The sequence below is a fragment of the Haemaphysalis longicornis genome, unplaced genomic scaffold (genome assembly GCF_048455015.1).
Source record: "Haemaphysalis longicornis isolate Haplotype H1 unplaced genomic scaffold, Haemaphysalis longicornis Haplotype H1 scaffold_10, whole genome shotgun sequence".
Classification (NCBI taxonomy): Eukaryota; Metazoa; Arthropoda; class Arachnida; order Ixodida; family Ixodidae; genus Haemaphysalis; species Haemaphysalis longicornis.
The window spans coordinates 41708217-41733060 of NW_027526204.1; the positions used below are offsets into that span (position 1 = coordinate 41708217).

The window sequence follows — 24844 nt, forward strand, 5'->3', positions numbered from 1 at the left end:
GTTTTCCGTCAGGGGCCGCCGCCTGTCACAAAAACACAAAAAAACATCAGTGTGAAGTCTGTGCTGTCTGTGCGGGCCTCAGTGCAAAACAACACGTACTACGGCTGTTAGTGAGTCAGTGACCGCGAACATGGTAACTCGTGTGGTTTTTGTAACGGGAAACAGCAACAAACTCCGAGAGGTAGTGGCGATTTTGGGCAAGATACCTGGATTCGAAGTAAGTGTCCTTTTCGTCCGCCCCGTTCACGCATGTTTTCACGGTTCACGTGCCGGCATGAATGTTCTGCTCCGCCCCATTCACTGGAGTCAACTTTGAGCATTTCTTTACCTGCGTGCATGATAGGAGACTGAAGGGATAATCAGATAATCATCTCAGTAAGTAGAAATGTTGTTTGTAAACGAATTTGCCGGTCTGCTGTCAACGAGTTTTCCGTTGTGCAACATGGCAGTTTTTTTATGAAGGGAGCGGGGGGCGCTGTGGACAATTGGCGTGTGTGGTGTGCGTTTTGTCGTCTGCTCGCGAATTGCGGCGGGGCTTGACCGGAAGGCAGTGTGTTTGTCATTTTAGCGAGACCTGATTCTTTAAACGTATTTCTCGGCGCAATGGCCTAAATAGTGTTGCATCATGTCAGTGTTGCATCTTGTTTCGGACTAAAATTTTATCGGTAGTTTTGTTTTTTGTGTATAATAAGCGAACCAAATCACTACGCAAGTGGTCAGTGCGACCGAAAGTAGTTGGCTTTGGTTGTGAAGCAACACCGAAAGTTGGGCTAGTTGGCACGTACTAGAAAACGAGAAGCGCTCAGTAAGAGAGAACACAAAGAAGGAACACGAACAAGCGCTTGCTCTGAGGTGTGAGATTTACTGAAACACACAAAATTTACGCAAAAACCACAAACCATATGTTATGCGAACGTTGAACGCACGCTCCATTTCATGCTTTAGCGGCAGGGGCCTTGCTGACGCAACTCTTACATTATAGATTGATGGGGAAGGTCTCTACTAAATTGAACATGGGTGACAGCCACATTTCTTGCAGTGAGTGCGAAGGTTGGCTCTTGTAACATATGGTATCGAGTTCTACGAAGGATACATTGAAACACCGTCCCATCTGACCTACGTACGCATGCCCGTGGGCCAGTGGAATACTACAGAATTCAATTGCCCCCGGCCTGGCACGATCTAAACCAAAACTCATGGTTGCAATAGATTGTGCTAAGTTATTTATCGTGTCACGTGTGCTTGTGTCTTTGAAGTGCTATTTTATGGTAATAGACCCGTAATTGTCGATTTAAGCGATAAAAAGAATACAAAAGTGCTATTTTTAGGCCACTTAAAGGAATTCACGCCTCGTGATGCCAGTGGAAGCGCTGTTAAATAAAGTACTAATACAGTTTTTTTGTGCCTCACATATCGGGAATTTTTTGGCAAGTTAACCTCACAACTTTAGAGAGGGAGATGATCAATATGTATATTTTCAGCAGCAGCCCCTCTTCATGTGATACAATCATCACGTAACGTGCTATAAGTTTTTGAAGTTTATTGCAGTTGGCAGCAGTGACCATTACTATCTACGTAAAAAGGAAATTGCTACCACTCAACTTCTTGTGAATACCCACAGGACTTCCATTTGGCTGGGATGTGAGACGCGGAACGTCGGTACAGCGCCACATGTGGTATAAATGTTATTTTAAAGAAGTTACTCAAGGCAGAAAGTGACACTGTTAACAGGGGACAAGAAAATAAACAAGAAATGTAGACAGGGCACAGCCTACAACTAAAGCAGATACAACGGTCATCTGACACAAGCGAATTTGGGTCCATGCCTACGAGCACTAGAATGTGTCTGCCACCTGATACTGCCGGCCAACTTTTGTGCAATAACGAGAGAGTGATGTTTTATTCAAACTGTGTCGAACGATAGAACAAGAACACAAAACTTAGGTTTTTTTTTTTTTTTTTTTTTTTGCCCACACCCACGGAGCAAGAACAATATAAGAGGAGAAACAAGCTTCCTAACGCGGCCAGGTAATGTCACAAGCGCTCGTCATACGTTAAGCTAGTGGCATCTGCCGCAGGTGCTAAAACTGTGGGGCTGCCGCTTTCGGCATTGCACTGTACAGCCACGGAAAGAAGTGCGGCCGCTATCATTTCGTTGAATAGGTGCCGCTACCCTCTCTTCATCGTCGCAACGACGAAGCTTTGCAGTCCGCCTTGGTTTTCGTTGTGACATTATCGGGTCGCTCGCCCGCGCTTATCGCGATGGGCCGTTTCGCCTCCTATATATCCTTGCTCCGTGGCCACACTATTTAGTACAGAACAGCCCCCTAGAGATGACGAAGCCACTGTAAAAAAAAAACAAAAACAACAACAATAAAAAAACAGCAGCCGTGCCTATCGTGTAAACTGCACTGAAAAATCCATCAAGTTGAGGTGAGGCAGCGTGCCATCCACACCCCAAACCGCCAGTCAAATGGAGGATGCAGAAATTCCTAAGGGCACCATATTGAGATCCCAGAATATGACCCGTCATGTATCGATTTCAGCTGCATCAGTGGTACGGCGGTGAGGGCAGCAATTAACCCACTAAACACAACTTTGTAACACAATTGAGTTTCTACGCTAACTGTGCAAAAATAAAAGCGATCGTTAAAGCTGTAATAGAACACTTCCACTTGACCATAACTATGTGCAGACAGCCAAGCAGCACTACTTATAATGTACTATACAAGCGTGACACATTGGCAGCAGCATTACATAAACTCAACTAAGCAGATGCCCACCCAAGCCTGAGTGTCAAACCTGAGGGGTCGCAAGGTGCCAATGGGAATGAGCAAGGAAACATGCCAGCTTGATGCTCGAATACACGAGGCATTCTTGCCCGCTGAGTTGCCAGATGACTACGACCCCAGGTGACAAGAGCACTGCACCACCACTAAGAAAGAGGAACACGCTTATGACAACCAACATCCAACAAGGGCACCGTTTTGCGATACATACCCAGCCTTCTCGCTCAAACTTCCGACCTCTCAGGAACCTAGCAAAACCACTTCATGAAAGTGATATTTGGCATAAAGCAAGGTGTCAACGTGTACATCAAAATACTAAAAGAACATTCCAGGATTCTGAATATTTTGTGTGTAATTCTGTGTCAAATCTTACTCCCCATGCATTTCTATGGGACAGTTTACATGGCTCCTAGTCGCGCAATGTGCGAGACTTGAAACTGCGCACAAAGCAAGTTTTCTCCCCCAATGTTAGCTGTGCAAAATAACTTTACATTTCGCTGAAGAACTACGGAGTAATCGCTGAAGAACTACGGAGCTGCACATGTACCTGCTACAAAGAGAATCCGCTGCCAGAACAGTGCAAACACAGGCAGACTCATTTTTATGCTATATGCACTCCATCCCACAATCAATCAGACACGCTAAGAATCTCTTATGACGTGAATATTCCCAGACTGCACCATCAACCCGCCACCTCTCTTTCCTGGAAGGGCCAATTTTGTCCGACCGGCTGAGAGCATGCCACGACGCTGTGGGAAGATCTCCCCTATCAACTTCATTCGAAGCACTCTGGAATCGGATGCTTCACAAATTTGTTTTTCTGGGACCGCTGGTACTAGAAACGCTTGCAAACCAATTTGTCAGTTGAGGCCCCTAAAGACCAGTTTGTTCTTCTTTGGTAACCGAAGAGGTGTTCTGTTCGCAAAACGCAGTTGGAGAACCATGCCGTGGACGTGCCTGAACTCCAGGGCGACAGCGACGCCATTTGTCGAGCCAAGTGCGAGGCCGCATCACAGCAGGTTGGCGGAGCCGTGCTCATTGAAGACACATCGCTGGGATTCGATGCCTTGGGTGGTCTGCCTGGGCCATATGTCAAGTGGTTCCTCCACAACATCGGCTCAGACGGGCTGCACAGAATGCTCACGGTGGGTCTTCCGCTGTTGGATTTTGCATTAAATGGGTTTCAGTTTTGAGTTTTATACCCTGGCTACACTAGGGTTTGAATGTCATTTGAAGCAAATGTCATTTGACTCAAATGGGAACTTTGAATGCCATTCATAATCTGTTGGGCTCCACTACAATTTAGATAGCATTTGAAAGCTTTAACAATTGTCCACCGTGCTGCATGGCGCTGCTGCTGTCAAGTTCTGTTTTACACAATAGTGCAACAATCAAATTTAGCAGCAGTCTTTGGCATGAAAATGGTACCGAATTGTAAATAACGCAAGCATTAGCACGGTTTTTGCTGAATTCTGAATTGCAATCGTGGTTTTTTGTGCTGCTTTGTGCTGTCTGGCCACTGGTTTGTTGCTTGCTCGCACTAGTGCTGAGAGTATGGAACTATTACATCTTGATATCATGATTTAAGCGAATGAGAAGTAAACAAAGTCCCACAATTAAGAATATTTTGTTTGTTTTATGTACGCCAGTAATGTATTTGTTTTGCTGACTTGGAGCGCTGTGCGTGAGAGTGCTAGAAATGGCATTTGAGAGCCTCAAATGGCTCTCTAGGTGCACATTTGACTCCAATGTCATTTTAGCCGAATGGCATTTCCAAACCCACTGGAGCAGCACAACGTCGCATTTGAGTCAAATGACATTTGGTTCAAATGACATTCGGACAATAGTGTAGCAGGGGTATAATATTGCAGAGTTATACAGGTTATACATTGCGCGGCGGTGTCGTTGCCACGACGTAATGTCAGCCGGAATGGTGAAGCCAGAGCATGCTAGATTCAGAAACACCTAGGCTACTCGATATAGGCTTAGTGGGAATCGGTCTGATTTTACGGCCGTGTTGTCTTCCAAGCCTATACGATGGCGCCGTCAGCAGCATTGCTTGTAACACAGTGGGAACTCTTGGTAGGGTGGCCCCTTGCTGGTGGCAGTTGGAAGAAAACTTAAACTAATGCCAAATATAAGTGGTGAGTTTTTGTTTGGGGCAGAATACTACTTGAGGGCATCAGATTCTACTTTGCTGGGAAAAAAATCCGGTTAATAAACTACTACACACGTTTGGCCCATATGGTGACGTCCAGCTAGCAGTCTGCCGCACTATTTGGCCCACTGGGGTGCGCTATTTATCCATCAGTGTTTCATAAAAGGGATTTCAGCGAGTTCTGACTAAAAGCTTGCCTCCCACCGTGGCCCTAAAAGTCAGTTTCCTTTTAACTCTCCTCTAAATATGTGTTACTTCTTTGTGTGAGCATTTACTTTCTTGTTCCTATACTCCGGTACAAGTTAAGAATGGCAACGGAAGTTGCCGCTGTGCATCATCACCGCAGCCAGATGTTACTTTGCGCGGTGCAAGTAGTGTGTTACTGGGAATATTTTGATCATGGAACCAGCCGTTTCCCTGATTTCTTGCACCTAATTTGCTTATAAACTACCGCAGCAACCACAAACAAACTATGTGAGAAAAGGCAGACGATATCGCGCATTCATAGCAATCTCCTTTCAAAACATGTGCGCCTGTTGACATTCGGTTCCGTCGCTTTGGTGGAGTGATACCGTACATGAGCTATTGCCATTCTTATTAACTTGTTCCCGAGTATACCACAATGCGCATTTTTGTGATGGTGTGGGAAAGAGCTGCCCTTGTATGCATGCCACTTTAGGCACGTATGAGAGCTTTGGAACTACCGCATACTTAACCCCTGATAAAGGCAGTTTCACTGCCGACGCTATAGGATTAATTCCTAGTAAAAGTGTTAACTGCAAAGTTGTATATTTTTCACTTCCGAGTTTTATCTTGCCTTTTGCTCAACTCCGTCTTGATTATATATATATATAATATAGGAAATGAGGGGCTCGTTGAAAGTAAGACAGAAATAAGGGTTCGCAGTCAAGAAAATCTCGGAATGCAAAGGGGAGGATGTGGTAGGTAGTTGAAACAGATAAAGAATTTGGAAAGAAAGTGGAGAAAAAATGTCCGCCAGGTGGGATCCGAACCCACGACCTCCAGAATACCGGTTTGGTGCGATAACCACTACGCTACCGGCGGGGCTATATTCCCCTCCACTTTCTCGGTATTTATGTTAGGTATTTTTGTTTCCTGCGCTTGGGGGGGGGGGGTAGCCAGCGCCACTCTGACTACTCGGGGTGAAGGGGATCTTCTTTTTAACCCCCGGGACGTGACTCGAGTGTCTACGACATGTCAAGAGTGGTCTACCAGCGTTGAACCCTCTTAAGCTCCCTATGGCACCAAGACTGCCAGAACCGAGGCCCTCATGCGTGTAGCGAATCAGAGTAGGAAATGAGGGGCTCGTTGAAAGTAAGACAAAAATAAGGGTTGGCAGTCAAGAAAACCTCGGAATGCAAAGGGGAGGATGTGGTAGGTAATTGAAATAGATAAAGAATTTGGAAAGAAAGAAAGAAAGTGGAGAAAAAATCCCAGGTGGGATCTGAACCCACGACCTCCAGAATACCGGTCTGGTGCGATAACCACTACGCTACCGGCGAGGGTTCAACGCTGGTAGACCACTCTCGACATGTCGTAGACACTCGAGTCACGACCAGGCGGTTAAAAAGAAGGTCCCCTTCACCCCGAGTAGTCAGAGTGGCGCTGGCTACCACCCCCAAGCGCAGGAAACAAAAATACCTAACATAAATACCCAGAAAGTGGAGGGGAAATATAGCCCCGCCGGTAGTGTAGTGGTTATCGCACCAGACCGGTATTCTGGAGGTCGTGGGTTTGGGTCCCACCTGGCGGCCATTTTTTCTCCACTTTCTTTCTTTCTTTCCAAATTGTTTATCTGTTTCAATTACCTACCACATCCTCCCCTTTGCATTCCGAGGTTTGCTTGACTGCCAACCCTTATTTCTGTCTTTATATATATATATATATATATATATATATATATATATATATATATATATATATATATATAGAATGTATAGTAAAAGAAGTGTTGCAAATTCTGGAAGATGAAGCTCCTGGCACATACCGCCACACGCGCACACTATCATGGTCATCGAAAACCATTTAGTCATCGCCATTAAAGGGATTCAATCTGGGTCTCGCGACTCGGTTCCCTGGCAGCTCATCTGCCACGAGAGCTGGCCGCTCCACGACAAGGGGTATATGCTTCTAACAAAGCTTTTTTTTGTCGATGTTTTGGTCAGATGCCAACCTTTCTCAAGACCAAGCATGCACCCATCACCCACCCATCCCCTACCCAGAATGTGCCCACCTGTTCCGTTGTGGGTGATTCACAGACGACACATCTTCACACTCATTTCGACCCTTCAAGCCCGGTCTCCCCAGCATTTATCTCGCAACCTGGTGCCCGAATAGACGACATCAGGGGACTGCTGGGCTTGGTGCCGCGAGAGGTGTCTCTCTCATCCTTCCCATGGGTACCAACGACATCACGAGGACGAGCGCTGAGATCGCAACAGAAAGGTGCCGTGCACTTTTTCACCACATCAAGGCCGAGAGATCGGACATTGCCACCATCTTCATGTCTTTTGTGCTGCCCCGGGGCCCTAACAAGCGACTACGCCAGCCCAACTTGAGAAAAGTAGGAATGATGAATAAAGAGGCTCGAATATTAAACTGCCGGCTCGTGGATCTGTGCAACCAGATATCTGGCCTACCTTCCTGTACTACTCTATGCAGCACTCCTGCCCGCGGATGGTGCTGGCGACCGATGGGTTGCACGCAAATTTCGCGGGAGTATCATTGCTCTCCTGGAACATGTACAACCTACTGTTGCGAACCCAGAAACCCCATACGGGGATTTGAGCGACTATGCTCTCCCCCGTGCCACCAGCCGCCTACTGCCGGCTACGCCATCATTTTCTCACACACCACGTCCGAACGTCCCTTACACGATCAGCCAACACATAGGTGCACATACCGCACATGCCCCAGTGCAATCAGCCAGCTGCAGCCAGTGACGCCTTCCTTCGCACAGGCGTTCAGCTTTAACCTTCACTCCGGCAACAGTAAAGAAAGGACGCTCAGCCCGGTTGCTCGTCCGAACGCCCACCGAACGCTTACGACCAGGAGTGCACAGACAACAGTGACCCCCCCAAAACAGTGACGCAGAGTCTTCAGACTCCACGCACAAACCTATGGAAAACACCTCGGAGCGTTCCTTCTGGGACTACCACCAAAAAAGCCCAAACACCTAGTGCACCGCGAACATCCAAACCAATTGCCGGAGCAAACAGCACACCTGAGCATCCCCTAACCCGGACCCCAGGTTCTCAGCCACAAACGCACCCCAGTCGGAAAGCCTACTAGGGATCAAGCCCTAGCCCAGGAAATCGGAACCAACACACGAACCTCAACGAGCTCACAATCACCTGCCCCCCCAGCCAATCGCGAAAGACTTCGAATCCAATTTAGAAAATGAGAAAAATCCTGCCACCCCTTCCGGCGAAAGGTATGATCTCCAAACACATTGTGACTCTGCTCGTCGTATTTGCATGAATCGACATCCTGGCCACGCAAATGCTACAACCACCTCTCCTTCAGATAACACGCGTGATCAGCTCGTGACGCCTAATTTTTTTAAGCTAAGGAAAACTATTGATAAGCGGGTGTGCCATGCGCTACATGTGCCTACACTCAAAATATACTAAAGGCTGGGATCGCCTCCAGGGGCCTTTTCCTATCATTAACACCACCAATGCATACCTTTAACAAACGTGAAACACAAAATAGGAACGACATTCTTAAATCTGCATCACTTCAGCTAACTGCAGTCGTAGTGTATCACTGTGATAATACACTCACGTCTCTGAGGGCAGAGGAGTTTTGTGTGCGTGTGTGTGTATATATATATATATATGTATGTATATATATATATATATATATATATATATATATATATATATATATATATATATATATATATATGTGTGTGTGTGTGTATGTATCTGATATGTATATGGGTATCTGACGAAGGCCGGTCCCTCGGCCGAAACGTTATTAAATCTGTTGTCTTTTTTTACCGTGGTCGAAACAATTTTTGTGTATATATATATATATATATATATATATATATATATATATATATATATATATATATATATATATATATATATAGTCTGAAAAGATAAAAACTCACACAGAGCGCGAAAAAAATAAGGTTAGTAGAGACAGAGACAAACGAGAAAGACGTAGAAAATTCTGAAGAAAGGGAGTCCTCTCCCTGAAACGTCAGTAAACTTATTTTTATTTTCTACGTCTGTACTCCGAAGAAAGGGAGTCCTCTTCCTGAAACGTCAGTAAACTTATTTTTATTTTCTACGTCTTTTTGTCTCTGTCTCTACTAACCTTATATATATATATATATATATATATATATATATATATATATATATATATATATATATATATATATATATATATATATATATATATATATATATATATATATATATATATATATATATATATATATATATATATATATATATATATATATATATATATATATATATATATATATAGAGAGAGAGAGAGAGAGAGAGAGAGAGAGAGAGAGAGAGAGAGAAAATAAGGGTTGGCAGTCAAGAAAACCTCGGAAAGCAAAGGGGAGGTTGTGGTGGGTCATAGAAAGAGAATGACGAGTCACGGCCCGGGGTTTAAAAAGAAGGTCCCCTTCACCCCGAGTAGTCCGAGTGGCGCTGGCTACCACCCCCAAGTGCAGGAAACAAAAATACCTTAACATAAATACCCGAGAAAGTGCTGGGGAAACAGCCCCGCCGGTAGCGTAGTGGTTATCGCACCAGACCGGTATTCTAGAGGTCGTGGGCTCGGATCCCACCTGGCGGGCATTTTTTCACCACTTTCTTTTCGACTAAAAAAATTCTTCATCTCTTTATATGACCCACCACAACCTCCCCTTTGCTTTCCGAGGTTTTCTTGACTGCCAACCCTTATTTTCTGTCTTATTTCACAGAGCCCCTCATTTTCCATTTTCTGATTCGCTACATGCTTAGCGAGGGCCTCTGTTCTGGCAGTCTTGGTGCCGAAGGAGCTTAAGAGGGTTCAACGCTGGGCGACCACTCTCGACATGTCGTAGACACTCGAGTCACGGCCCGGGGTTTAAAAAGAAGGTCCCCTTCACCCCGAGTAGTCCTAGTGGCGCTGGCTACCACCCCCAAGTGCAGGAAACAAAAAATATCTAACATAAATACCCGAGAAACTTGTGGGGAAAGAGTCACGCCGGTAGCGTAGTGGTTATCGCACCAGACCGGTATTCTGGAGGTCGTGGGTTCGGATCCCACCCGGCGGGAATTTTTTCACCAGTTTCTTTTCGACTCAAAAAATTCATCTCTTTCATGACCCACCACAACCTCCCCTTTGCTGTCCGAGGTTTTCTTGACTGCCAACCCTTATTTTCTGTCTTATTTCACGGAGCCCCTCATTTTCCATTTTCTGATTCGCTATATATATATATATATATATATATATATATATATATATATATATATATATATATATATATATATATATATATATATAACCGTAAGAACAGACAATTCCTGCGCAGAAAAAAGGTACAGAATATTCCTGTAAGACCAGGAATTTCGTAAGAACACACAAAAAAGCGTGATTTGTGTGTGTCTGTGTGTGTGTGTGTCTAAATAATATTTTTCAAAGCTCCCACTATGCACGCATGTGTCTTTAGAGTAGGAACTTTGCAAGAAACGTGCCTCAAAGGGGTTCTAAACAGGTTTCCAGAGTTGCGATTTTACGAGTGCAATCGCCGGAGTACTATCTAAGGAACGTCCTACAGAAAAGTGGTTAAGAAGCGTTGAGTATTAGCTGAGTTATCATTCATTAAAAAATCACGCCATATCCACGGAATGAATGATGATAAGTGGGGCGAAGCTCGAGAGGGGGAGATCATCGGTAACCGTAACTCTCCCGTGAAAGTTCGCCCATTGCATCATTAAGAAAGACGTAAGACTCTGTGCGTACATTGTACAAATCAACTTTATTTTCGGAGTCAATGCTCCCAGAGGACTACCCCGCACCTTCACCACAATTTGTCACGTAGGATGGGACACAACGGTAAAGAAAGAACTTTTATTTAGGGCGAACTTGTGCCCGAACAAGACGAGAGGAAACGAGCAAAGGTCCTTGCGTCTCGTTCGATCTCCGAGAACTACTGCCTGCGTTCGTGGCGTGATCTCCCCCTCGCAGTGCACGTGCGCTCGCGCCTCCGTTGGCGAACACAGACAAGCTCGCGCTCCCGGTGCCGAGTTCGCGCTGCCGGTTGCAGCCGGTTCTTGCGCGTGCAACGCGGCCCACTTTGCGACATCTCCGAAAGCATGCGGCGGTCACGTACCACGAGACACAAGGGATGGACAGACCCATGGCTTTAGGAGCTTCGCCCCTAAAAGGCCCGGCAATAAGGCATGGAGCTTTCGCCCTCTCATTGCGCCTCCAAAGCACTGTGGAAGCTATGACGTCACCGACCATGGGCAAGGCCACCTAGAGAAACAGGACAAGGCCCGTGTGGGTAAGAGATGTGCGCAGCCATTGGCTCCACTCGGCGGTGCGTCACGCTTTTTTTTTATAGCAGCACGCGCATACACCGCCTACCACTGCTGAGTGGAGCCGGTCGGCGGTCGTCCCGCTCAATTGCCGTGCACCGTGCTCCTCGCGTCAGCCGTGCACGCGTCTGTACGCCAGTTTTAGAATTGGCAGTGAGCGCGACCACGGGCGGCGCTGCAAAGCGCGCCTCCGTGACGTCGGCTTAGGGATTCTTGCATTTGTCGTCTGCTTCACTCGGGCTCGCTCTCCCCGCTGTTTCTTCGCGCTCGGTTGACGTCTGATGCTTGTCCGCACCAGATTTTTCGTGTGCGCAACTGTTTATTATCATATTAGACTTAAAATTGCATACACTAGCTCAAGGCGCGAGTTAGAGTAGAGTTTTGGATACTGCTACGGAAGAAACATTGCTGGAAGAAACATTGCCCTATTCCTTGCGAAGCCGGTCCTGTGCGGAGCGCGAAGAGCCGGAGCTAGGCGTCAGCTTCTGTATTAAGCAATCTTTCAAACGAAGGGAACAGCCAGCTGCTAGTAACCGACAACAGCGGAAATACAAGACCAAAACGAATTCCAGGCCTTCGGGGCTGTTGGCTTTCGCAGAAGGCATTACGATTCCCGGTAATCATATGCAAGGTAAAACAGTTTTTGCAACCTTGCCGAACGTTCGAAAATGTTGTATTGTATCGCTTTACGTTGTCATCGCGTGAAAGTATGCCGACTTGCACTATGGGTTGCAAAAACTGTAGATTGAATTCCAAATAACCCACTGTGTGTATAGGCGCGTGCTGGATTATACCAGACTTCTAACCAGTATGGAGGTTACGTCTACGGTAAAGATACAGTAACACTGGTTGTCCAGACCTGTAGGGATATTTTGGTACATTTCCCACAGCCATATCTTCCAAATATTCAGATATGCGTTGTAGGGAAAATGCACTCAAGAGGAGAAGGATGAGGAGGATGAGAAAACCTAATTTAACAGTAAAATCGGGCTGATTAGTGGACCGGGTCCTCAGTCCACGACAAGAGTGTAAGAGTAATTTTCTTCAATTCATAGAACGCTGTTCTGAGTAGTCCAGGATTGGTTCTTTACGCCTGGAAGGGTTGGAAAACAATAAAGAGCTGCTTGGGAATATTCATCGGTTTCGATTTTTGTAGTATATGCACGTATACTTGATATACTGGCTAGTGAACGCAGTAAACTGCGTTCACTAGCAAGTATATCAAGCTTTCAACACCGTAATCATGTCATAATTGTTTGGGTTGAGAGCCAGTTCGTTATAACTATGGTTACGATAGACATTCAGAGCCCAAAAGCCGCCTTCGGGTTCTCTGGACAATGTTGTCTGGGGGCGCGATCACAGTGGCGTAGCACAAGCCATCTCATTGAAATTTCATGTGAATAAACAACGCACTCGGCGGATGTGCAGCTTCTTAACGAAAGCGGATGTGCAGCTTCTTAACGCAGCCATAACGAAAGCCAATTTGTGAAGAAGGGAATGTATGCCATACAGCCTGAAGAAAATATCCACATTATCTTTGTGAGCCTCCCAAACATCCCCAAACCTAATAATAAGACGTTTGTGACTGTGCAGAGAAATTAATGCGTTGGACACAGAAAAAAAAAACGTTTTTTTTTTGTACCAGACGAATATTCGTCTGGAACAAGTCAACAACAACAAAACAAATAGGAGACATCCGCTTTATTTCCTGGGGTGCGATGCTAGTGTAGGGGCCCACTGCTTGGTACGTAGCATTGGACTGCTGAGTCTTCATATAAGCATATCTCAAAATTAATAATAATACTTTATTAGCATACATATTCTGGGAGACCCAAGCCTGCAAGGGCCGCAGAAGGCAGTGTGCCCATACCAATAGGCCTGCGAGCCCAGCCTGGGTCCGGTAGGGAAGAAAGCCTACGCATGTTGAATACTTATCGAGGAGCTCTGAGCGCTGCACCTAGCGAATAAGCCAGAAAGGACGAGTTACACTCGATATTCTGACCGATGCTGTGAAGAAAGTTGTTCTCTCTCTCCTCGTGTGTTGTAAACCTCTGCGGGATACAGCTTGATATTATTCACGAGATGTGTCAGAAGCTGGCAAAAATAACTTAATTAACAGAAATACGCTTTTTGATGCACTGCAGCATCAAACAGGCATTTTCTTGCACGGGCACTGCTTCCCCCCACAAGCGGAGTGTAGCAGTCTAGCAGACGACATCGGCGCGAGTCTTTTTTTTTTTATTGCGCCATTTTGCCCCAGGGCATCAGAGGAATGGAAAAAAAAAAAAACCGAAAGTGGCGGGAGGCAAGCGGCTGCATGGACTACAGAATGCCGTATAGGCCAGTTTCAGCGAGAAAGTCCAAGAGCTGCCTGTAAAGAGGACCATGCGTCCACCGATGAATATCGGGCGGGCGGCCTGGTCGGTGTCCTGGGGCTGCCATGTGCGGGATTCGGGCTCGTTGGAGTCCTGGACACGTCCCCAGGAGGTGGGCTAATGTCGCCTCCGAAGCGGAAACATGGCAGTAGGGGCAGGTCGCATAGGTAACCGCAAGGCCAGAAGTCCATGTTGCACGAACAGCAGTCGTGAGTGCAACGCCCAGGCGAATTCTCCGGAGCGTGACCTCCTCACGGTGGGTTAAGCCGCCAGGAAGGTCAGTTCCACGCGGAGGAAGAAGGGCACGCGTGGAGCGCCGAAGAGACCCTTTCCTATTCTTTCCTCCATGGCCTAAGCCGACGTCAGAGCCAGGGGGCGCCACTCGAACATCTCGCCGCCAATAGGGGAAACGAGCGTTTGAAGGCCAGATAGGGGGCTTCCAAACACAAGACGCTCTCTCACGACAGTAATTGAAGATTTCCACCGACGACTACCAGCCCGTTAGCGTTTCCGCATGCGGCGCTCTCGCGGGGCGCAGCCCTGAAGCAAAAAAGGCTTAGCGTCGCTGCAGCTGTCCAGTCACCACTTTGACGATGATCACCAGCGCTATCTTTCACCGCACTATCACCCCCATTCGCGCATTTATAAACCGATTTTTCGGCAGTAATTCTGCTTTGGCGGGCGGTGACAAGTTTTAGCTGCTGCGGTGTACGCCCAATCGTGCATACAGCGTGCACAGTGGACTCCTTGTCGACTGTGCGGGCAGGTGCTTGGCACGGTCGCGCTTGTAGCGGTGGTTTCGTCGGCAGAGACTCTACGTGTCTTGCAGCGTTATTCATACCTTGTAAACGATGCGCTATATCTACAAACTCAGCTAAGCTTGTGTGACAGATGGCGACGATCGACATTCGTTCCTTCAAAGATACGCCATGTTGGAGTTCCGCTCTCCGGAACCGCGCTGAAACGTGCACTCGCGTTTCCCCCAGAGCCGGAAACGCCGATTGTCTACAGCAGCCGACCAATAGCGGCGCCATACTGTTCACGGCTTCGTGCATCATGGGTCTAGGAGAACTCCGTCACAGCCAACTCGTCATAGGTGAATTCGTCACATACGGCAAGTCGTCATACACTCTTAATAAAAAAGGTCGTGAAAGGGTAGTAACGGTCGTCTTTACTAACTCCTTACGAACCTTACTGCCCGCGATACGGTAGGCAGGCTCTGCCACTAACAACTGCATGGTTAGCAAATTAACTGAGTATAGGAAGTAGTATCCACTAGATTAAGATCGTGCTTACTAGGTTATGCATGACCAGTTAGTAAACGCATGTAGCTCAGAAGAGTGTTATCGCTAGGACTTAATAGTGGGGTTAGTGGTGCTTACTGTCTAGTGCTACATTTACTACCGTCCAGTTACTAAGTACCTAGAGTATACTGGGACAAGTATACCTTGTCAATATTCCATTAGTGAATGCCCCGACCTTTTTTTAAAGAGTGTAGGCCATCTCGCACTAGGGAAACTGGTAACCTAGGGCAACTGGACACTTGGCAAACTGCTGGAAGGGATTCGCAGAAAAAAAGACAGCACCAGCAGGGATCAAAGAGCTGACTTGCGCAACAGTACGTTACCACTAGGCCACTTCTGCCAGACAAGAGTTTTGTTAGAAAATGTGCGGTGAAGTGTAGAGTGTGCAGTTCTGTGCACGAGGCGACGATTCATTGCAACCATGCATGGTGTCTGAATTTCTACCCTTGAAAGCGATCGTGACCGCGATTTGAGCTTTGCGCTTTGCTTGCGTTAGGGACTATTGCTCAATTTGATTCTATATGTAAGTAGAGCTTCAAAACCATAGTTTTTTCTCGTAAAGAACCATCAACTCGTCGCCTAGTTGAGACGGGTGGCTGGGTAATCGAACGACTCATTTGTTCTCGCACAAATTAGCGCAAATTAAGTATATTCCTAGTGTTCGCTACATACGTGAAGTGCGCTGGGTATCGAATGGGAAAGCGGTCGTCTGCGTGAGTGTCAGAATAGGGAAACACACTATAGTTTAGGCGAAGCCAAATTCGGTGTTGCTTAGGCTAAACTCAAGTTCGCACTGCTCTACTTGGGTACAAGTTAAGAACGGCAATAGCTCATGTAGTGTATTACTTTGCCGAAGCGACGGACCCTGATGTGAACGAACTCGTGCGCGTTTGAAACGAGATTGCACTTGAATGCGTAGCGTCGTCCTCTTTTTCTCACCTAGATTTTTCGCAGCCACTGCAGGAATTTAAAAGTATACGAAGTGCAAGAAATCACAAAAGCGCCATCGTGTCACCTTCGAAATACTCGCAGAAAGGCACTTGTTGCGCCGCGCGGAGTATCAGCCGGCTGCTGTGATCGAGGTGCAGGGGACTGCAGGGGACGATCGGGACTGGGAGATGCAGCCGGGTCTTACAGCAGTTGCACCATTATCATAGCTTTGGTGCACAAGGCAATTATGTACCGAGGGTAAAAGCTAACTTCAACACGCTTAGCTGTAGCGACCATTTTTAACTTGCGGTTGTTATCATCAGCAACTAGTGCGTTTTCCTCGCCTGTTAAACATATAGTACAAATTCATTACGCTTATGGATCAACGTTTTCTATTTTCACTAATATTTGTCTTATAGTTGACGCGCTTGAAATCTTTCGTTGGCCGTTATTACCTCTCGGAATCCTATGCAACAGAGCGTACTAACATAACCTCACGGAGAAGCATTTGTGCGCCGCACTTTGCCGCTCCTCGCCATTACCCGCCGCCTGATTAACCTTAGGCGCTTTTCTTATAATTAGCATCTCCCGTGGCACCATGTAAAAGACCCACTGACTGCAATGACTTGTGTTTGGAAATCTAAAACTGTCCACAGACATATGCGCGAAATGGCAACGACGGCGCCATTACAGGGGATGAACGACGCAGCAACGAGGCTAAATGTTGCGTTTCGGCTTCTCTTTACTCTTTATAGATTGGCGGAGACGAATATTTATTCCGAATTTGTGCACGCGGCACGCACTCTGCTACAGTTACTCCACTTGATGAACGGTTGCCCGCGAAGACTAATGGCTGTATTTATGTGGTCCCTATTTCTCCATTTTGCCTACGAGACTAGGTAGAAAATAAAATAAAGGAAGATCTTTTTTCGCATGTTTGTGCGGCCCCTGCTTTACGCAGAGGTGTAATTTTCGGTATACATTGTCGTGAAGGGGTCCTCTATCGATTGCGCGATTGAAATGGCTAACTTCGGAAGCCTGTTTAGGGCCTCTTTAAAGATTGCCAACTATTTCCAAGTGAGGAAAATTTCTCAAAAAAAGTTAGAAGTAATTTGAGTCGGTGAAGGTAACTACCAGCAGAGCTGTATGAAATACGCGTCACGCACATTTAGAGAATGTACTTGTGTTTGTTTTTCTCATCATTTGATAATGGTAGTGACCATGGCTTCGGGATTTAATGAAGTTTGGAAGGACCGGAGGTTTAGCCTATGAGACACACATCGGGCTGTTGGTTCTTTTACTGTAGAAGCCCATGTATTGCAGAAGGCGGGAATTTTGTCACTAGTATAAATGTCTGATTACGGCCTGTTGTCTTCTTTTTGGTGGTAACGTTTGGATAAAACAAGAGCTACAGCCGTTTTCTGGTGGTCATTTGCAGTTAAGTTGGGTTTGCTACAAGGTGTTTTTGCTCGCGCACACGAAAAATGCACGAGGCTGTATCCATGTAAATCTTCATTTCAAATTTGATTAAAATCGAGCAGCTGGTGCACTGTTAAGGGCGGACGTGGCTTTCAATAATGATGCTGAAAACCTTGGTCGCCTTATTAGGTTCTTCATAACCGTCTTGAGCGTTATTTTTGAAGGCTTTTGTTCAACGTTTAGGCAGGGTGAACCGAAAGGTCGGGTAACCGCCTTTTTATCACATCATTTTTTAATGAGTGGGTTGACGTTGTCTGGCTTGCATCATCACCGCATTTGATTTGAACGACGGAGTCACCCCTACAGGCCTCATGCGCTGTCTGCAGGCGGGGGCATAGAGGAGGCCTTGGTACAGTGAACTAGGAGGTAAGGTGTGTCATCTGGAGGGGAAAACCAATGCAGAGCGCGGGTCCCTTTTGCGATGAAAAAATTGTATAGAGCGCAGGCGTTCTCCAGAGAACTCGTATTGTAGCCAGCGCCACCTATAAGTGTTCAAATAAAACAAAACAGTTATTTTGCGGTTTTTATAAAACTTTATATCATAAAACAAAGGAATGAAATATATAGGTTGATAGATAAGGATTAATTCAACAAACAAAAGTGCTGAAACCAACTGGTAAGCAGCGGCCGCCAGGGGCGCTGCTTACAACAGGAGTTCCTCAGCAGAAATTTTCATCGCAAAAGGGGCCCCCCCTAATCGGCCCTGAATGACACACCTCTCTCTTCTAGTACACTGTAGCCTTGGGTAGCACATGCCCCCGCGTTAATGTTCATGAGCGCGGATCTTTCGATATTCTTGTGGCACGGGGTCCAGCCTGGCACCAGAATAAAAGTAAACTTGGGCACTCCATTTGGAAGTAAAGAAATATGATTTCGCGCGCAAATTGTTTTGCAGCGGTTGAGCTGCTGAGCTCCTTCGCTCGCAGGTGCACCGGTGGCCATATATGGAAATACAGTTTGATGGAAATAGTTGTTTTAGTTTTGAAGCCACTGATGCCTTATGTATACAGTGATTTTCAGTTGGCATGCATCGTTCTAAAGAATAAATTTCACGGCTGATGATCCAGTGATCCATATAAGTCCTCAAGTTTCCCCTTCTACGGCTTACATGACCGCGTGGCTCTGAGGGCTGCTATAAGAAAGGAGGCAGATTAGTACTCTAATGAGTGCGGCTCTGCGCAAAGCAGTTCGTGCGCATTTAAAAAGCTGATGCTGTAAAAGCGAATGCCGAAGTAGAGATTTGACCCGTTTGGCTCTTCTGACAGCGCGCCACGCATTCTACTGTCTCTGAAATTGAACTTGGACGACGGTGTTCTCAGCAAAAATACAGCGTCTAAAGCTACGACCTGAGTGCACAAAATTACGGTATAGTTCAGGTCTCCTTGCGAATGCGGTTAGAAACGCCAGCTGTGCCACGATTAGGCTGCTTCTGTATTATTAAGTTCTGCTTGTTATATCGTACGCCTCCGAAGCACCTGTTTTCGGCTATCTCGAGTGATGACAGCAGGGTTCCATGGAGAAGGAGCGGTTTGAAAGTACCGAGCGAATGTACATTCCACCACGGAACCGCACGTCAACAGTGCTCGTGGGAGCTCGTTGTGCCGTTTAGTCGAGCAAAAAGCAACCCGGAGCTTTTGTGCTTTGATAAGTGTAGCCAATTGGCGTGATACTTTAACCATTGTTACACCGATAAAGCTCTCTTAACTACATTATAAATCAATGAAATTCGACCGCCTGTTTGCTCTTTAATGCAAACTCTTGTTCTACCCACGGCAGCAGGTCACGTGAGGGCGCTGCATGTCCGCCAAACTCCGGTGCAGGAGGCCTACAAGCAGGGCACAGTTGTTCAGAGCTGGCTGGCCTCCTCGTGATGGGTAAAATGCGCGAAAAGTATTGTCTGAACCGATAGAAGACACAGCAAAGCGAAGAATACCAAACTGAGTTCATTTTTTTTATGCGCAAATTTATTACTGCCCCTTCAAAACGAACAGAAATATCACATTCAACGTAACGCCGTAACGCGCCCGCAGCTTCCAGCCGGCGAGCCCCATCAAGAAATGACATTCTTTATAAGATAAAGAGAGCGAGGCAACACTTACGCACACATAAGCCATCCGCACGATTTCCGGTACTTCTATTATTTCAGTAAGAAGGTCCTGGTTTTTGCCGAGCACCTCAGATCTCTTAATCTCGTAAAGGAATCATTTCTTGATGGGTATTGACCGGCTGGAAGCTGCTTGCGTGTTACCGTAAATGTGTTTTTTCTGTTTGTTTCCACGTGTCAATAATACATTAGTATATATGCTCATGGAAATACAAACCGTTAGTCTGCACTGTGTGGTATGTTCTGTATGTTTGTCCTGGCCTATTTGCATTGTACCCATCATGTCAAGTACCAACTAGCCGCCCTCACACTGCTTCCATGGCCTCTTCCCTTTTGTCGAACAGGGCTTCGAGGACAAGCGTGCCGAGGCCCTGTGCACGCTGGCGTACAGTTCGGGTCCGGGTCACGACGTGAAACTATTCCACGGCCGCACCCGTGGAACCATCGTGGCACCTCGAGGCAGCAACAACTTCGGCTGGGATTCGTGCTTCCAACCCGAGGGTTACGACCGGACGTATGCTGAAATGGGCGCCGAGGAGAAGAACACTATTTCGCACCGGTACCGAGCTGTCGAGGCCTTCCGGAGCTTCCTCCTAGCTGGAGGTCACTAGCTGGGTTCACCTTTAGCCATGTTCATCTGTCAGTGCGGATTGTTGATTATCACTGGCTGTACGCCGAGAGTAAGGCGCACGAGGCGAAGAGGGAAGGCAGAGTGACTGTGCTTCGTTGTGTGTAAGCCCAGTTGTTGCGCCCTCTATCTTGATGTTGTATATCGTTCTTGTGGTTTGAAGTTATTCGTAATGAATTTCTGTTGTCCAACCTGACTCTGTTTTCCACAAGACGCTGAGGTGGTGCCCAGCATTTGTGTTCCAAGAGTGCAGTGCGATTGGGACTAACACTAGCTGAAGCTCTCGCATGGTGATGGAGAAACTGTCGCCTAAATTAATAGTAACACGCATATACTAGTGAAATAAAGATTTCATACTCCATTTGTATGGAATTTATTGCACTGGGGTGCAAAGTGTGCTTAGACTTAGTGTGTCACAGCCCTTTGGTGCAGTTATGCAAATGCATAATCGCCACTGTCCCATTACCCAACGCTCGAGTTCGCGTGGTCTGTCTGGATGAAGGCCTGTGTTTTAAAGGTGCCATGGTGTTTGCTGCTCCACTAATTGTAAGGTTCCGACAGGCATATGGTGGGGGCATGTCGGGCTGGGGCTGTAGAAGGAGGACATGCATCATCAACTGGACCTCGAAAGCACCAAGGTGAGTCCAGAGTAGCCGCTTGCAGTAGGGCCAGGCCTCCTGGAAGCCTCGTCAGCGGGACATGCCAGTGATAAAGCACGGCCGCTGGATGAGAGCGCACGCGCGCCTTTCATCCAGCGGCCGTGGATAAAGCCACTTGAGAGCTCAGTTCAGCTACGTAAGGAACCAGGCCAACCTTTTATACCAGTAGTTCTTGTTGTGGCGCTGGCGGCAGGGGATTGCCAGTTATGTTGTGCTATTCCGTCGCTAAAAGTGAGTAGGCAAAATGTTCGGGCAGTACAGTAGTGCGACTTGAAATTGGTATGGATAATTATACAAAGGTCGGTGGTATACGCAAAACACTAGATAAAGTGTTGCCGTTGAGTGTGCATGAATTTCGACACTTCACTTATACATACAGGAATAATCGTAAAATAAGCAGGGAAAGGCGCCATGTACATGCGGCAGCGCGCGCACACAGGAATTGAGTTCAGTAGCGAGACAAAAGTAACGAAAGGTTTATTGGTGGCAGCATCGAGGGGCGGCACGCACAAAAAATTACACCGTCTTCCCGTAGGGGAACCCTGAATAGTATGCGAAGCAGCCATGGGGTCGACTCAAGCTCCCATTAGTTTTCAGTCCGTCGTTTCCTTTGACGTTCAGCTTCGCGTGCCTTCGTTGTATCGGTAGCTTCTTGACGTAGTTTGAATGAGTGAAGGACATAAGGCGCGTTCGTAGCCCATGCTCCCGTCTCGGTTCGTAGCGCAGTGGGAAGAGCGCCACGTACCTCCCGTTGCGGCCAGAGTCGTGGGATCGAAACCGGGTGCCGCCTATTTGTATAGTGGACTGCACTGACGTCAGCCCAAACGCTGACGGGGCTGAAGAGACGCGCATGCGCAGTAGAGTGCGGACGGCGGACGACAAGGAAGGGAGGGATACAGCCCCGAACATAAGATGCTCCGCATCTAAAACTGGCGCCCGATAGTCGGCAGCTTATCAGCTGAGCGTTCGCCGCTGTCGCCGCTTCCGCAACCGCCGATGCTCAGTGGAGCAGAACTAACTAAATACGGGGTCTTGTGCGCAGCACTGAAAGCGGGCTTTCCTGTCTAACTGGAACCCGCGGCATGTGGCAATCAGACGCGCAACTCTTCCGGTACGCGTAACAGCGGCAAAAAGGCGGCGCCACTACAGCCAACGCCGCCGCCACATCCGCGTGACGTCACCTCTGCCTGCGCGCAACTGACTGTCGGCCGCTCATTCACGGGGAGGTTCCCGTTTGAACCCATTCCTATTTCACCCTTCCCGCTTGTTCCGTCCCGTTTCAACCCGTCGCAAAACGACCTTCCCGTTTCGCCCTTTCCCACTTCGCCCGTTCCCGTTTGAACCCGCTCCCATTTCGACCTTCCCGTTTCTTCCTTCCCATTTCAACCCGGGGCGAAAGAACCTTCCTGTTTCGTATTTTCCTATTTAGCCCGTCCCCGGAATAACGTACCCAGTTTATGAAACGTTATAAAAACATTTTCGTATTGTTTTTTCATTTATTTCCGTTTGTTCACAGCCGCTGCGATAGCGTGCTCAGTACATCCAGAGTCCTTGACTGCTTTTCAAACCTGGGCTTCACTTTTGGAATCTAGAGACGACGAAATTTGGTTACAATTCAAGTCGTACCAATTAACAAATCTTTTAATCTTTTAAATTAACAAAGCCTAACAAACAAATTACCAATTAACAAATTAACAAACAAATCTTTTAGATGAACAAACCAGTTAAATTAACAACAAATTAACAAACACGTCGCTTATGAAAACGTCTGCCCTCGTTTGCTCTTGTTCGGTCGACTGACTCTCGTCTCTAGCTTCTTTAGATCCACCCCCAAAACACCACGCACTTAAGTTTTATTACATTAAAACGACGTCATCATGGACCTGTCCCAAAAGAGTGTGAGGAGGAGCTACTAACACACACGATCAACCAAAGGTTTATACAGAAACGTATATTTTATCCACACTCTAGAGCTAACTTTAACTCAAGCTTCAAGATATTCCTCAAAGGACGAGTAAATAACTAATAAAAACCAACCGACCCATAGCAACTCCGAGCGCTGGCCATCGACCCTCGGGCGGCCTCTATAAGTATTTCCTACAACGCGCGCCGAAAATATGCTCAGCGCCGTAGGAATTTCGGCCTTTGTCATCAGTCCCTCGTCACATATATCCATCGTATATACTGGTAGCACTGTAGACCTGTTACGAAATCGAACCTCACTGCGTACCTTGGCAGGTGCAACTTCGCTAAGCGCCGCGGCGGGTTTTACTCTATTCATTTCTCGCCTTAGGAATGACGCCGCGTTGAGGGTAACCCCACCGACCAGGACGCACCCGGTCTGTGCATGTTGTAATGCGGTAATTACCCCAGGCAACTAGAGAGACCTTCCGCCGGGGTCACAAGGTACCCTCGGCGCGGAGTGACTCGAACGCGCAGCTTTGATTTAGGGCAGGGTAGGAGGGACACGTCAAGGCCGTGGTGACGAAGCAGTCGTATGCCCCGGCGTCCACAAAAGCCTGGACAACCAGCGGTTGCGTCTCAGGCGCCCAGTCAGGGACATGAAGGACGGCATCTGGAGGCTGGTGAAGGCCCGAGGTACGGGCGTGTAGCCTTGTCAGAGGCTTGTTGTCCGTCATTTGATGGAACAGCCAGGGCGGCCTTGCGGCGGAAAAGGCTGGCATCGTATTCGGCGACTGGCCCATGTACGCGGCGAAAGCTGCTGCCTCTGGAACCAGTCCACGTTTCAGCAGGCGTGCGGAACGACGCTCATGAATGAGTTCATCAAGCGTGTTTAACTGGGTATACCGACAGAACAGCACGCGACGAAAGGGCACGCGACAGAAGAGCACCGTCATAACAGCACGGCGTCAAAAGGGCACGCGACAAAACAGCACGCGACAGAACAGCACAGCGTCAGAAGGGCACAGCGTCAAAAACGCACACGTCAAAAAAGCACAGCGACAAAACAGCACAGCGACAAAAGCGCACGCGACAGAATAGCACGGCGACAAAACAGCACACGACAAAACAGCACACCGCAAGGGCACAGCCCTGAAACAGTTGTATGCGGTGGCGTAGCTATGTAGTCTGACGAAGTGCACTGGCGGGGCGGGCTCGGGCCGGGTAGCACGCATTTTCTCGGGCCCGGGCCGGGCTCGGGCTTGAACCAAAATTTTCGGGCCGTGCCATTCGAGGTCCGGCAATCCTGTGCCACAAATCATGTGCAGCTTTCCTGCTCATGGCAGTCCTTTCAACAATGATTACTCTGCAATTTTTTAGCGAAATCAAAATGTTCTTTTGCACAGCTAATATTTGAGGTGAATACTTGCTTTGTGCACAGTTTCAAGTCGCGCACGTTGCGCGGCTGGGTTCCTGAGCCATGGGAACTATCCCATAGAAATGCATGGGGAGTTAGATTTGACAGCGAATTACACAAAAAAATATTCAGAAACCTGAAATGTTCTTTTAGCGTTTTAATCCTCACGTTGACTTCTAGCTTTATGCCAAATATCATTTTCCTAAAGTGGTTTTTCTAGGTTCCCGAGAGGTTGTAATTTTGAGCGAGAAAGCTGGGTATGTATAAATTGTTGACAACAAAAAGATTTTTGTTGATCTTTCAGGTTAAATGAGAACAAAAGGAAGTGAAGTGTAAATTCATTACGGTGCTGTTAACAGATATGATAAAAGATAATTGCGGTTAGGAAGCTTTTACATAATAAAAAAAAGTACCTGGGACCCATCAGCATAGTGGGAGAGAGTGGGCCAGAAAACGATGGCACTCTAGTCACACAGGACAACATAATTGTCTTTTCCCTTTTCCTTTCAAACAAACAA

At 47.2% G+C, this 24844-nt stretch overlaps 1 protein-coding gene across 1 annotated transcript; it reads left to right on the forward strand.

Annotated features, from left to right (window-relative positions):
• The first annotated feature begins 5 nt into the window (after positions 1–5).
• Positions 6–20624, forward strand: LOC144158407 (inosine triphosphate pyrophosphatase). Its single transcript, XM_077689279.1, has 3 exons — positions 6–217; positions 3722–3934; positions 20065–20624. Exons 1-3 carry the CDS (start codon positions 131–133, stop codon positions 20329–20331), a joined length of 567 nt encoding a protein of 188 aa, XP_077545405.1. The 5' UTR covers positions 6–130; the 3' UTR covers positions 20332–20624.
• Positions 20625–24844: the final 4220 nt, after the last annotated feature.